The sequence below is a fragment of the Penicillium riverlandense genome (genome assembly GCF_028828495.1).
Source record: "Penicillium riverlandense strain IBT 135883 chromosome Unknown utg000003l_segment0_segment0, whole genome shotgun sequence".
In the NCBI taxonomy this organism is placed as follows: domain Eukaryota; kingdom Fungi; phylum Ascomycota; class Eurotiomycetes; order Eurotiales; family Aspergillaceae; genus Penicillium; species Penicillium riverlandense.
Window position 1 is genome coordinate 5,663,258 of NW_026643196.1, and position 12,723 is coordinate 5,675,980.

At 54.0% G+C, this 12,723-nt stretch overlaps 5 protein-coding genes across 5 annotated transcripts; 2 read left to right on the forward strand and 3 right to left on the reverse strand.

The window, feature by feature from the left end:
* Positions 1-1,272: 1,272 nt before the first annotated feature.
* Positions 1,273-3,236, reverse strand: N7474_005941 (amidase-like protein; the record flags this gene model as incomplete). Its single annotated transcript, XM_057197356.1, has 9 exons — positions 1,273-1,625; positions 1,673-1,774; positions 1,864-1,987; positions 2,047-2,439; positions 2,496-2,586; positions 2,633-2,649; positions 2,704-2,748; positions 2,809-2,910; positions 2,973-3,236. 9 exons carry the CDS (start codon positions 3,234-3,236, stop codon positions 1,273-1,275), a joined length of 1,491 nt encoding a protein of 496 aa, XP_057054752.1.
* A 614-nt stretch (positions 3,237-3,850) lies between these two features.
* N7474_005942 (TMEM165/GDT1 family protein) lies at positions 3,851-5,539 on the forward strand (the record flags this gene model as incomplete). Its single annotated transcript, XM_057197357.1, has 3 exons — positions 3,851-4,453; positions 4,503-5,418; positions 5,472-5,539. 3 exons carry the CDS (start codon positions 3,851-3,853, stop codon positions 5,537-5,539), a joined length of 1,587 nt encoding a protein of 528 aa, XP_057054753.1.
* A 790-nt stretch (positions 5,540-6,329) lies between these two features.
* N7474_005943 (uncharacterized protein) lies at positions 6,330-9,256 on the forward strand (the record flags this gene model as incomplete). Its single annotated transcript, XM_057197358.1, has 3 exons — positions 6,330-6,462; positions 6,631-9,124; positions 9,199-9,256. The coding sequence occupies 3 exons, from the start codon at positions 6,330-6,332 to the stop codon at positions 9,254-9,256; spliced, it is 2,685 nt and encodes an 894-aa protein (XP_057054754.1).
* Positions 9,257-9,489: 233 nt separating this feature from the next.
* Positions 9,490-11,253, reverse strand: cps1 (Gly-Xaa carboxypeptidase; the record flags this gene model as incomplete). Its single annotated transcript, XM_057197359.1, has 2 exons — positions 9,490-10,867; positions 10,925-11,253. The coding sequence occupies 2 exons, from the start codon at positions 11,251-11,253 to the stop codon at positions 9,490-9,492; spliced, it is 1,707 nt and encodes a 568-aa protein (XP_057054755.1).
* A 493-nt stretch (positions 11,254-11,746) lies between these two features.
* N7474_005945 (WSC domain-containing protein) lies at positions 11,747-12,454 on the reverse strand (the record flags this gene model as incomplete). Its single annotated transcript, XM_057197360.1, has 2 exons — positions 11,747-12,081; positions 12,154-12,454. The coding sequence occupies 2 exons, from the start codon at positions 12,452-12,454 to the stop codon at positions 11,747-11,749; spliced, it is 636 nt and encodes a 211-aa protein (XP_057054756.1).
* Positions 12,455-12,723: the final 269 nt, after the last annotated feature.

Consider the following 12,723-nt stretch of genomic DNA (forward strand, 5'->3'; position numbering starts at 1 on the left):
CACCATCAACCGTCCGGCATTCATTCAAGGACTGTGGGCTTTGGCCCTTCGATCCTAAGGTTATTTACAAAGCGCTTCGACTAGACGATGGGCCAGATCTAGTCGTCTATGATAGAGGCAAGGAATACGAGCTTCCAGAGTGGGATTTCAGCCACAGCCGCCTAGTCGAGGGGGAAGATAATCGACAAGAAACTCTACTAGCATCAAGTTCAACCATCAATTCGCCACTAAAAACTATCTAAAAATTACAAAAAAATATTAGAAGGGCAAGAGGGAGCTTCCCAGACAATAAGAGCCCTGGAATAAATAAATTGAAGCTCAGGTTGAGTGGATTTAGGAAGGGAGCATTCTACAGGCGCAATTAGCGGCCCAGGTATCGGGGGACCTCATTCGCCTCCAGGACAACCAGGAGTAGGCCAATGCCAAAAAGTCTAAGCGCCAGTCATCTAAAGGGGGTGCTCTACGAGTCAGGGACTCAAATACCCTCATCCGAAATAGGGATATCGTGGAGGCGGAGAAACAAAGGCGGAAGTATGAACGTGAGGCTAAACAGAAGCGGGATGAATGGGCTCGCCAAGACCAAATTAGGGAGCAGGAGATCAGAGAAGACAGGCAGAGCTTGAATGGGTCAATGGAGACGACGGCCAGCCACTTTATACCATCGATAGACGTGGGGGGTATTTGTAAATAGCTTCAAAAGTTGGTAGGTAGGGTAAATTTTGCATTTCGCTGGGTTTGCATTTCGCTGGGGAGGGCCCTCACCAACGGAGAGCGGTGAGCGCTCGACTAATTAGGGGGCGGGCATATAGAAAAATATAGCGTCTAAACCCTGAGGCACCCAACAAGCGAGAGTCATGTGACACCGCACACGGATATATTGTGCACTGAGATACGGATTCTTCTTCCGCCTTGAGTCATTCTCATTGTACCTCGCTCACAAGCACGTTCCTTGTCGAGCAGGACGGGTTCGTGGATCAGACAAAGATAGTACTGTAAGAAATGCTCGTCCGAAGGTGTCCTGTCGATCATGCACATGGTAGCAAGGGTCACCCCTGGTCGCTATCGAAAATGCATTTCTCGGCAGTTCATTCCTTCGCGCGAGCATTTCTTATGGTACTGACTCTGTTTGATCCATGATCCTATATAGCTGCACAGGGGATACAAGGGACGATTGCGTGGGTGCGAGGTACAATGGATTCAGAACCCACCAGCAGGGGTTTATAGAAGGCTCATGGGAAGTTGGTTAACCTAATTCATAATATCTACTTCAAATCATCTGTCTGTTTCCGAGAAGATTCTGTAAAATGCGCTCATCAGGCGAAACAAAGTATCCTCACGCCCGCTCCTCGCCAAAGCGAAAAAGCCATACGGCTGTCCGTTCTTCCCCAGCTTGCCCAGGGGCATGGTTGCAATAGGCCACCCGGCACATGCAGCGAACGAAACAAGGGTCGAATCCGAGGGACCAAGCACAATATCGATACTTTGCTCAGCCATCCATTTCTCCATTCCATCCACAGAGGCCAACCGCCGGAGCTGGGAGAGCACGGATGCGTGAGATTCGGGAGACATCGTGCTTTTCAAGGAAGCGATGATTTCTGTTTGCGTGGTCCCCGCTATATCAAGATCTGTTAAGAAGACCGTCGAATCCGATCAATAATAGAGAAAGACTTACGTTTCAAGCGCTCTGCCTCGTCATGCTTTTTGTTCCACTCTATTATATCTTCAAGAGTCTGGAGCTGAGGGTCGGGCCAAAAGTTCAACAGAAAATCTTGAACTTGACCCGGAAATTCGCAGTCTGCCATTTTTTGTTGGAGCTAGGGTCAGCTTCAAATTGGAGACTTTCGCGTAGCATATTGTACTTACTCGCCACATCGCGGAGGGTATGACCATCATGCTTTAAAATCTTGGCCTCCGGTATCTGGAGCGGGTAGACCAATCGAGCTCCATGGGCAATGAATTCCTCTGTAGCAGCCTCGTATGTCGCTTTCTAGTTCCATTAATGGTTTGGGCAACGTGAGAGAATGACAAGACGGAGACTCAACTCACCACCTCGGGAGAATCCCATTTCCCCTTCGAGATGCCGTCATCTATCCCCCATTTGATATCCACCACACCAAGACGGAGACCTGTCCAGGCGGCTCCCATAATGGAGCTGTAACCTTCCCTAGGAATTCTGTCAAAGGCTTGAGTGGTAAGAAGCACTTCGGTAAGTGCAGCCAAATCGAACGGATCTCGCGCCATAATTCCAATACCATCGAAGCTTGAACTAAGCTTGAACACGCCATCGAGGGCGGTGGAAGTCGGAGTTATCTTCATGCCGTACAACCCATTCACGCTTGCGGGATAGACGGTCGAGCCCGCTGTCTCGGTGCCGATTGCAAGAGGAGCGAACCCGGCAGCTATGCTCACTGCGGAGCCGGAGGAGGAGCCGCCCGCGGTCTGCATCGTTGGTCAGCGGCATATATACATCTCAGTTCTAACCTGAAAAAGCTCACTGGCTGTTCATCCTCGTCTAGGCCTTCCTGGCGATAGGGAGATAGGGTCTGGCCACCTTGGGCACTCCAGCCAATGGCCGTAGTGTCAGACCTGACGTGTCAGTGAGGAAACGTGCACAGTCGCTGCTTTGGCTCACTTCAACCCGCAAAACTCCTGAATTCTAGTAAGGAAACAAGTTTCAACTTGAGATGATTCGTTGAGACATACCGTCATGTTTGCTTTCGCAAGGATAATCATTCCCGCATCAATCAGCTTATATTGCTTAGCCAGATTCAACCAGCCTTTGAAGTACCATTGATAAAAAAGTTATACCTTGGTAATCACCGATGCATTCCTCCTTGCCCTGAGGCTAGCAAACACGTGCGACCCTACCGTTGTGGGCATGCCTAGCGATTCGTCGGTAACGATTGCATCCTAAGTGGAGAACAAGAAGAGTAAGACATGGCGTGGATGTATCCATGTGCTAGATTCTTTACCTTGATGACGATGGGAATCCCATGCAGCTTGCTCTGTGTATGGCCGAGTTGTCGCTGTTCATCAAGCCACTTGGCTCGGGACAACACGATATTTTTGGGACAAGTCGAGATGATGGCGTTGAGCCCTCGTCCATGATGATTATGGTGCTCGATCTGTGCTAGGAAGGCTTCCACCAGCTGGACACTGGTGATCTCCTTGCGAGTTAATTTACTCTGTAGTTCATGGGCGGGCAGAAAAAGCAGTGGATCAGTTGGGGGATCCATTGTTTCTGTTGTTGTAAGATGCTGGGGAAATAATAACTAATAAGCAGGGATTTTAATTTACTCCGGGGTGGAACATGATCCCCCGGGCTATTTATCTTTGATTGCTGACCTGGCACACTATTTATTATATTTGGTTGCCTATATATATACGCCCACCCAGGAATCCACCTAGAAACCCTTAGCCAAGATATGTATATAGCGGGCACGACTATTAGTGGCATTTACTGTACAAGGCCATTCTAGTCCCTACCAGCCAGTAAATACGGTCTGCATCGGGCTCCATCCAAGAACAAACAAACAATGCTGACTGTTTCCGGTGTGGGTCACGTGGCTGCCCCTATGCAGAAACCGACCAGCATCGGTCGAAACTCTTTGAGCCACGCAGTGCCCAATTTATCATATTCTAATAGTTTCTGCTCCCTCCTTTCTTGTTTCAGTATCTTCTGCATTATTTACGCTCTATTCCTCGCACTCGATTTCATCCGACCGCAGATCTGCGCGTGGCGCCTTCCTTTCCCTGGCACAACCTTGTCCAACTCTCCTTTTCGCCTGCGCCCAACGCCAAACATCGCTGTCTGTCACTCGTTCTGCGGTCATCGCCGCCGCTTCTCAGCATGAAATTTCACTTCTCATCCCCGTTAATTCTCTTCCTCCTTCCCGCCATCACCACCGCACTCTCCGACGCCACATCGAAAAACGACCTCACACAAAATTCCCGCGGCTCCCGTGATGACTACAACTCGAACGCCCGCCTCGTCGATTCTGATGCGTCAGGTGTAGCAGGATCTGCTTCCAAGGGGACGCTGGACGTCCCGGTGGACGGCAAGGACGGCAGGCCTCATGCCGGTCCGTGGGTGGAAACGAGCGCGGAGCGAGACCGGAAAAGCTCCAAGGGCACTAGCGACGGTTCTGATCTGAGTCCGTCGAAATATGACTCCAAGCTCCCCTCGTCCGACCACCTCACGGAAGATGGAAAGGTGATCCCGCATTCCAACGGCGGCGTGATGGACGACCCCCATCGAAGTGGACCAAAGGAAGGCACGCGCGGCATGGCAGGCGGCGTGTCGGAGAAGGAGAAGGAAAACCAATTGTCGTCTGAAAAGGTACCGGGCGGACCGAAGGAAGCGCCTCCGCTGCCACACAGTGAGCAGAAGAAGATGCCTTCAGACAGCGAGAGCACGGATGGCACGGGGACTGGGAATCTTGGAGTCCTAGAGGTATGGTGGATTGCTCCTCTGTTCGTTGATAACACTAATATCGTTCTAGAAACCGGCCGACCTGCCCGAGAAACCGTATGATATCCCACACCCCAAGTCGCCTTCCCCGGTCAAAGATGATCCTCTGGCCGTCGACCATAGCAAATATGGCACCGGATCCTCCTCATCTTCGTCCTCCACTACCTATGACAAGGACGATACTATCCCCGATGCCGGTAGTGCACTTCACTCTCTCGTCTTTTCCTTCACCATGATCATCGTTTCCGAAATTGGCGACAAGACTTTCCTGGTCGCTGCTCTGATGGCGATGAGGCACCCGCGTTTGGTCGTATTTTCGGCTGCCTTCAGCGCCTTGATCGCCATGACCGTTCTCTCGGCTGTCCTGGGCCACGCCGTTCCCACGCTGATTCCGAAGTCATTCACTAAACTCATGGCGGCCGTGCTGTTCCTCGTTTTCGGCGTGAAAATGCTCAAGGAAGGACGCGAGATGTCCCCCGATGAGGGCGTGGGAGAAGAGATGCGGGAGGTCGAGCAGGAACTGGAGGAGAAGGAACATGAGCAGATGCGGATGGGCCGCCGCCGCTCCTCTATCACACCCCATAACCTCGAAGCGGGCCGTGCCCCCAAGTCGCGTGGATCCACGAACCGACTCCCTTCCCCTCCGGAGAGTGTATCGTCGTCTTCGTCTCGTGGCTCTTCTCCCCACCCCGGCCGCCGCTGGAATGACCTCGTCGTCGGAGTGAATAACCTCTTGTCCCTTCTCCTCAGTCCGGCCTGGGTGCAGACTTTCGTCATGACTTTCCTCGGCGAATGGGGTGACCGCAGCCAAATCGCAACCATCGCCATGGCCGCCGGCCAGGATTACTGGTGGGTTACCATCGGCGCGATCACCGGCCATGGCATCTGTACTGCCGCCGCTGTGATCGGGGGGCGCGCCATCGCGGGGCGTGTCAGTATGCGTGTTGGTATGTTTCTTCTCGCCTTCATAATATGTTATTGCAAGCTAACCGGATGACAGTGACTCTCGGCGGTGCGGCGGCGTTCCTCATTTTCGGCATCATCTACCTGTTAGAGGGCCTTTATTAGAAGCATGGTTCATCTTGGCGGTCGGAATGTGTTCATGGCATCTTTGTTCTTTGTAGTATCTGGCGGCTGCTCTGCGAGTAAAAGTTGAGCGCCATTTCTTAATGATATAATCCTGTGCGTCTGGCTTTCCACAGCCAGAGCATGTGTACCTCCCATTTCGAACGTAGTATGGAAGCACCGGATATTCTCTTCGCTCGCTCTCAATTGCGAAAGTCTGAAGTCTGTCCCAGGTACTGCGCTAAGTATTTTGCTAGCAATTAGCATTTCCACCTCCCAAATGGTTCAAATAGCCCAGGGATATCATGTTGTACTCCTTGACTGTATAGATCGGCGAGGCAGTGTAGATGAGCGAGTGATAACCGCAGGTACAAGTGATAACCGCGAGTGATCACCGCAGGCATGAGTGCTAAAGGCGCCAATGGGAAGCCACAGACTAATCCTATATGCTGGATTACATAAGCCCTAAAAACCCTGAAACCCTAATGACGATTGTTGCTGAATAAAGACTAGCGTAGCGTAACATTGTTGTTCCAGCCCGACGTCCTAGGGTACCGTGTCTTCCCCAACCATAACAATCCCCTTTCTCATCTTGGCCCATCACAACAGCGAAGACGTGCTTCCTGTCTCATACTTCTTTAATTATTTTATTTCTCTCTTCAGGGAGAATACCTCGGGGCACTGGAGAGGCTGCTGCACTCCCCGAACGCAGCGTGACGCGCTGTCGCTGACTGACCAGCCCGAGACCGCGACACCGCCTTACAGTGCAAGCCAAACAGTGCAAATCGCCCACATGATGCTGAGCACTTCACGCCGTAGGACTCGCAGTCAGAGCCGTGAGCTGGAATCCCACGGCCATGTTGCGAACGAACCTGTCTCCTCGGCCTCTCAGCAGGCGCAGGTCCGGGGCAAATCCACCGCCAGTCGTGAGTTTTCCTGGTTCTCTTATTTGTCTTCCGCGATACCATACATCCACTGTTGTACTCCGCCGGAAGATGTCTTTCCTTTTGGCTGTTTATACAATCCACTTCCCTGTCACTTTCGCCTGGGACTTCTGCCTCATGATTGTACCAGTGGCAGCTGACACTCTCCAGGACTGAGTATGGTAACAGAAGAGACCCCAGGCAGCTCTCGCAAAACGCCCAGCTCGAACACCCGCTATTCTGTGGTGCCTGAGTCGCCGGGTATGCATGAGGGTCACACCAATATTTCTGGCTCCACAATCCTGCCTCTAGATTCTCAGGACAATGAACCCGAGCCCATCTTGATGGTGGACGAGCTTCCAGATCTCCAACGCGCCGCAACCAATGTCATGGATCTTCTGGTTCCCCGCGCCGCGAAACCAATAAGCATTGTCAACGCGGCGGCAGAGTCTCTCAAAGACGACGCGGCCACCACCCAGGGTAAACGGGTCAGCCGCGCAGTCGGTAAACTGGAGAGCCAAGACAAGGTCTTTCCTCGCCAGACGTATATCGATACCGATCGGATCAGCCGCCTGCTACCGTCTGTCTCCATTCCAGGGGCTGCACAGCCTTGGACTCCGTTGCCGATGCTGTACAAGGCCAACTGTGCATGGCTGGCGCGCGATGTGCTCTACGCGACTGTTGGGAAACAGTCGCAGATGCAGGTTGTGCGGAACTTAGAGGGTCAATTCCCTGCTCCATTCCTGAATAAGGTCGTGGCGGGCTCCCAGTCGAGGCCACTCGGAGCGAGTGCGACCGACAAAGACACCTTTGATCTCGCTCTTCAGATTCGGACGCTGCTGTTTGTCATGGAACTGGAGAAACGCCAGTATGAGAAGAATTTTCAACCCCTCTCCCTTCTTAAGGGGGTCTTCTATGACGAGCTTGCTCTCGAGGGCGAAGACTCGCAATTGGATCCTTCGTCATTCCGTGGATTCAATCTTCCTGGTATTTACCAAGACCAGAATGGATGTCTCCCAGAGCGGTTCCAGGAAGCAGTCGAAGAGAGATTCAGCGAGCTGGAGGATGGTCTCTTTGACGATGAGGGCCTCCCGAACATCCGGGAATTGAAAGCGGCCTATCCTTGGAAACGGTTTGTTCTGCAAGTCATCCGCTGGATCATCAAACGGGATGGTGAAATCCGAGAGGACCTGCAAGCACTCCCAGCTGTCGACGATGTGCGTGAAACTCTTGAAAGGGGCTTTCAAGATCAGATCCGTCCGCGCGCTTTTACAACGCCTAGCCGGCTTTCAGAGTCGGTTGCCCCTGAGCGCGGCCCTCGCAATTCCGTTGGCCAACAAAGCCAAGCTACTTCAAATGGCCAACGGGTGATCACAGAGTCCCCGATCGTGTCTAGGGACTTTGGACGAGCTGCCTCTCCAGTGTTTCGGGAATTCGTTAGACAAGAGAGTCCCAAAAGACCGACTGTTGAACCGGTGGACCGAAGGCGACGGAAGTCCTCGAAAACCTCTCGTCTTGAAAAACTCTTTCTCAATCGAGATACTTACGATGACATGGAACGGCGCGCACAGGCTCATCAACGGAAAGAACTGAGCACTCTCAAGTCCCAACCCGCAGCCCCGTCCTCAACAGCCAACTCTAGATTGACGGACTCGTTCCACTATTCCGAGGAGACACTGTCTTACCGCCGAGCGGAGATCCCTCAATCTCCAGAGCCACCAGCCAATCAACAGTACCGGGACGGCGATGTTGACGAAGTAGACCTCACTGGTCGCCAGCAGCACGAGATTATGGAGTCGAACAGCCCTCCAGGCTCCGCCCGAATCAACCAAGTTAGCCACCCATCTGTTTCTGGTCGGTTCTTCGATTCGCCACAGGCAGCTCCCCCTCAGCGGGTGGCTGGACCGTCAAATGACGAAGTGCTTCGACTCATGAACGAACCAACCCCCGCTCCAGGACCCTCCTCGCGTGCGGCCTTCATCGATCGTCAATCCAACGCTGAGAGGGTGTCTCCGATTAGCCATGATACCGACGTTTGGAGCTCTGAGCGACGACACGGTCAGGTCGAGTCGCCAGCAACGCGAAAGAGGCCTCGACAAGAATCCTCCTCCTCCGACGAGGATTCTAACGACGACCTTGGTCAGGACGATCGCCAGATCAACACCGCCGAACGGCGCGCACAGAAGCCGCCACAGCGATCTCACCTGGCTGAGAAGCGCCCGCGGTTCAGCACTGAGTCCGACGCAGCAAACATCCAGTTGCAGCAGTCTTTGGATGTTTCCAGCCATGCCTCTCAACCTACGGCACCTCAGCCTGTCGGCTCTCACTCTGCTGCCTCTAGACCCGCGGGACCGAGCCGAATAGCCGCTTTACAAATGGCGCAGTCCGAAGCCTCAAACCCACCCGCGGCTCCAACGGGCCCGTGGGCAACCAGCGTGTTCATCCCTCGCTCGGATCAAGACGGTCGATTGGGGCCAAAAAGGACTTACTCCCAAGAGGAAGATGAGCGCCTCATTTTTCTCATCGGGAAGTACGGCAAACACTGGTCCGTGATCGAAAAAGAGGACAGCTTCTGTCCTGTCGACGAAGGCGGGCCCAAGTTAAAGGGCCGCAACCAGGTTAGTCTGAAAGATCGGGCGCGTAATTTGAGAGCCATGTTTGATAGGTATGTATGCGCATTGGTGGTTGCCCGGTTGATATGATGTGGCTGGCTTCGTTTGCTGACTATCATTGCTACAGGGAAGGGCGACCACTCCCCAAGAACTTCGATCAAATCGCCCCTGCCAAACGCAGATAGCCTTCTCTCGTTTTTTACTGTACTGTTTAATTCTGTTTCGATATACCCAGGGGCCAAGCCATGCCAAGGATGGAATGAGATGGGAGTTATCAGTGTCTATATTTTTTTTGGGTTATTCTGCACATCAGATACTGCTTTTGTAAATTATACCTTTACTTTGATCCCAAGCATAAATACCTCCACCCAAGTCAAATCTAAAGTAGAAGCAGTTTTCCATCCATCCATTCACCCATTTACTCGTCCCACCCATCAAAAGCCCGAATCAGATCATAGTAAAGCATCATACCCTCGAGATGAACATCCAGCCGAATGCGCTCGTCCACGGTGTGGATGTTGGCCGTGCCGCCAACCCGGGATGGACTCCAGCGGTAGATATTGCGCGAGAGCGGCCAGTAGAAGCGAGTGTCGGTGTTACCAGTCATGATATCGCCCGTGACCACGACCGTCGGGTTCTTCTGGGAAGAAGAGGCCAGCGGGTTAGGGTGCGACTCGAAGACGGAGCGAGAGACGCCCGCGAAACGGGCCCAGGTCTTCGATGCGAGCGGGTCCGTCGGCGAGATCGGGGCGGGCATGAGAGGCACACTGAGCGGGGACAGAGTGAGGGTGCGTTCGGGCTCGGTAGCGTCGTCATCCAGCAGCGAGTGACGGAGCGTCCCCTTCACGTCTGGGAAGTCAAGCTGCACGGTGAGATTGTGAGACTCGGCGATAGGGCCGATAATGCGCAGGGCGCGGTCGACCAGCTCGTCGGGTGTCTGGTGCAGCGCAACGCGGTAGTTGACCGTCGCGGAGATCTTCTCGGGCAGGGCGTTGGTCTTGACGCCGCCGTGAATGAGGTCGGCGGCCTGCGACGTCTGCAGCAAGTAGCGCATCGCAGCGCCGCGCGACGAGGCGACCGCCTCGCCCAGCGCGGCGGCGTCTCCGGCTGCCAGCTTGTCGGCCAGCCAGGGCTCGACGTGGGCGGGCGAGTAGCGCGCCTGGCACTCAAGCATGCCGTGAGCCGGGTGCGCTTCATGCAGCCACGGCGAGAAGAGTTCCTGGCGTTCCAGGCTATACAGAATCTCCGCCATGATCCCGATCCCCGTGTGCGCGGGCGGGATGGAGCTGTGCCCACCAGGAACGGCCATCTCCATAACTAGATCGATCGAGCCCTTCTCGCCGACACCGGGGAGCGCATAAACCACCTCATCGTCACCACCCAGACTCTGCACGCCCATCCCGCCCTCATCGAGGATGAACTCGAAGCTATCCTTACCATACCGCGTCTCCAGCACTGAGGAAAGAGCCCCCGCGCCAAGGAACCCGTGCGATTCCTCATCGTAGCCAAAGGCCAGCACGACGGTGCGCTGCGGCGCCCAGCCCTGCTCGAGCAGCTCCTCCACCACGGACAGCAGCCCGATCAGCACGTTCTTGCAGTCGCTTGCGCCGCGGCCCCAGAGCCACTCGCCATCGAAGACGCCCGCGAAGGGCGGGTAGGTCCAGTCTGAGGGATCGTCGATGGGGACTACGTCCTGGTGCGCCATGAAGAGGAGCGGCTTGGCTGCTGAGTCGCTGCCCTGCAGCGTGAAGAGTAGGCCGAGGCGGTTGATGTGCTCTACCTTGGCCCGGGAGTGACTACATCCCCCACCATCAGACAAAGAGCATATGTAAGTAATGTGGGGGTAGACTTACACAAGAGGGAATGTCTCCTCCAGATATTCCTGGAATTGGACGAACGGCTCAAAGGCCGGGTCGTATGGATCGACCATGTAGTCGGTGACAGTTGTAGGGACCTGGACAGCCCCCGAGAGGCGCTTGGCCTGTCGCGAGCGGAACACTGCATCGGACAGAAAGTGACTAGCATCGTGCAGGCCGTCGTTAGGAGCGGCGACTTTGGCAGCTTGCGGACAAGTTTCGCGTGCGGAGAAGTCGGTGAAAGCGCCGAGGATCTGTTGCGTGTCGGGAATGCTTAGAGCTAGTGTGGTGGATGCCACGCCGAGGAATGGGAGGAGGGATTTCATGGCGTGAGTTAATTGTCGAGCAATAACAATACCTCCTCGTAGGTAAATACTGCGTGCAACTAAGTAGAAATAGAGACGGTATCTGGCTATCTTATCTCCCTCTTCCCCTCTCTCCTCGCCCTCGGCTGGCGGGCTTTGCCGACTCCAAGATTTACCGGATGAGGCAGGTGTTGGCGTGTGCTCGGCAAGTTCAATTGGCACTTAACAGATCTACAGATGGTTCTAGATGGAGAATAGTTCATTGTCTATATACAGTGTTGTGTAGTGTGTAGTGACAATAGGGTTGATGGAATACAAATGGGAACCAAGGGCCAAGCCCAGCTTCAACCGTGGATCCTCGATTGTATACACCCGAAATGCAAAAGGAGAATGAATGGCGAAGTCTCACGAACGGCCCAGACCCGCGGGCAGGTATATATCACCTATACAATACAGCAATTTCGAGTACACTGGAACAAAATAGTAGCACAACCCGCAAGAGAGGGCAAAGGTCTCACAGCAGCAACCCCAACGCCGCAAATGCAGCCCAGAGCACCGATGATCCGGGGCGGACTGTATCCGCTGAATTGGCCGGCGTCACCGTGGTCGTTGCCCTGGAGGATGACATAGCCCTGGAGGATGAGGCAGCGGCAGAGACGGACGCAGTGGCAGCTGTTGTCTTCGCGGGAGCGGGCGCTGTGAGGATATTGTTGGGTACAGTGGCTGTGGCGCCCGTGGGCGCGACGACAATACCGCCTGCAGCGGTCGACGCACTGATGGGGTCATTATTGGAAATGCCGCTTTCTGCGTCACCGGTTGAGAAAACACTCCAGGTGTCGTGGCCGCCACCTAACAAGTCAAGTCAGTTTCTTCTTCTCCGCTTGTTTTCGTTGGTATTGGGGGGATAGATGGATGACCTACATTTATCCGCGGGCCATCCCGCACAGGCGACATTGCACTTGCTGTCCTTGACCCGCTTGTCTTTGGGAGGCATGTCATGTCCGCACCAGCAATCTTTTCCCTTGCTCAGCGCTGCGACGGTGAAGTGGCCCTTCCGGCATTGAGCCTGGCAGTACCCCGGGGATTGGTAGTTGTAGCTGCCCTGGTTTTCGAGGGTACCAGGGTCGGAGAAGCACTCGCTGTCGAATTCAGAGGTAGCGACGGATGCGACAGGGAGGGAGAGGGAGAAAACGAGAGCAACGAGGGCATGTTGGAGATGCATGGTTTTGTTGATTTTGGTTTGTATGAAACGATTGAATGTGTTGGATCTTGACAGCAAAGCGAGAGGTGTGGTGTTTCCGACAGAAAAAGGGAGTGAAGGATAATGTTAACAGTGAGTAGTGACCATCCCCACAATAGTGACAAAGTATCACATTTTAAAAACCCCAAAGAATTTCCAGCCCCCAAAGGGGTAAGGGACCGAACCGACGTCATGGTTATTGCCTGACGCCAAAAGAGCACCACATATTCGGGCGATCGACTGCTCTATTG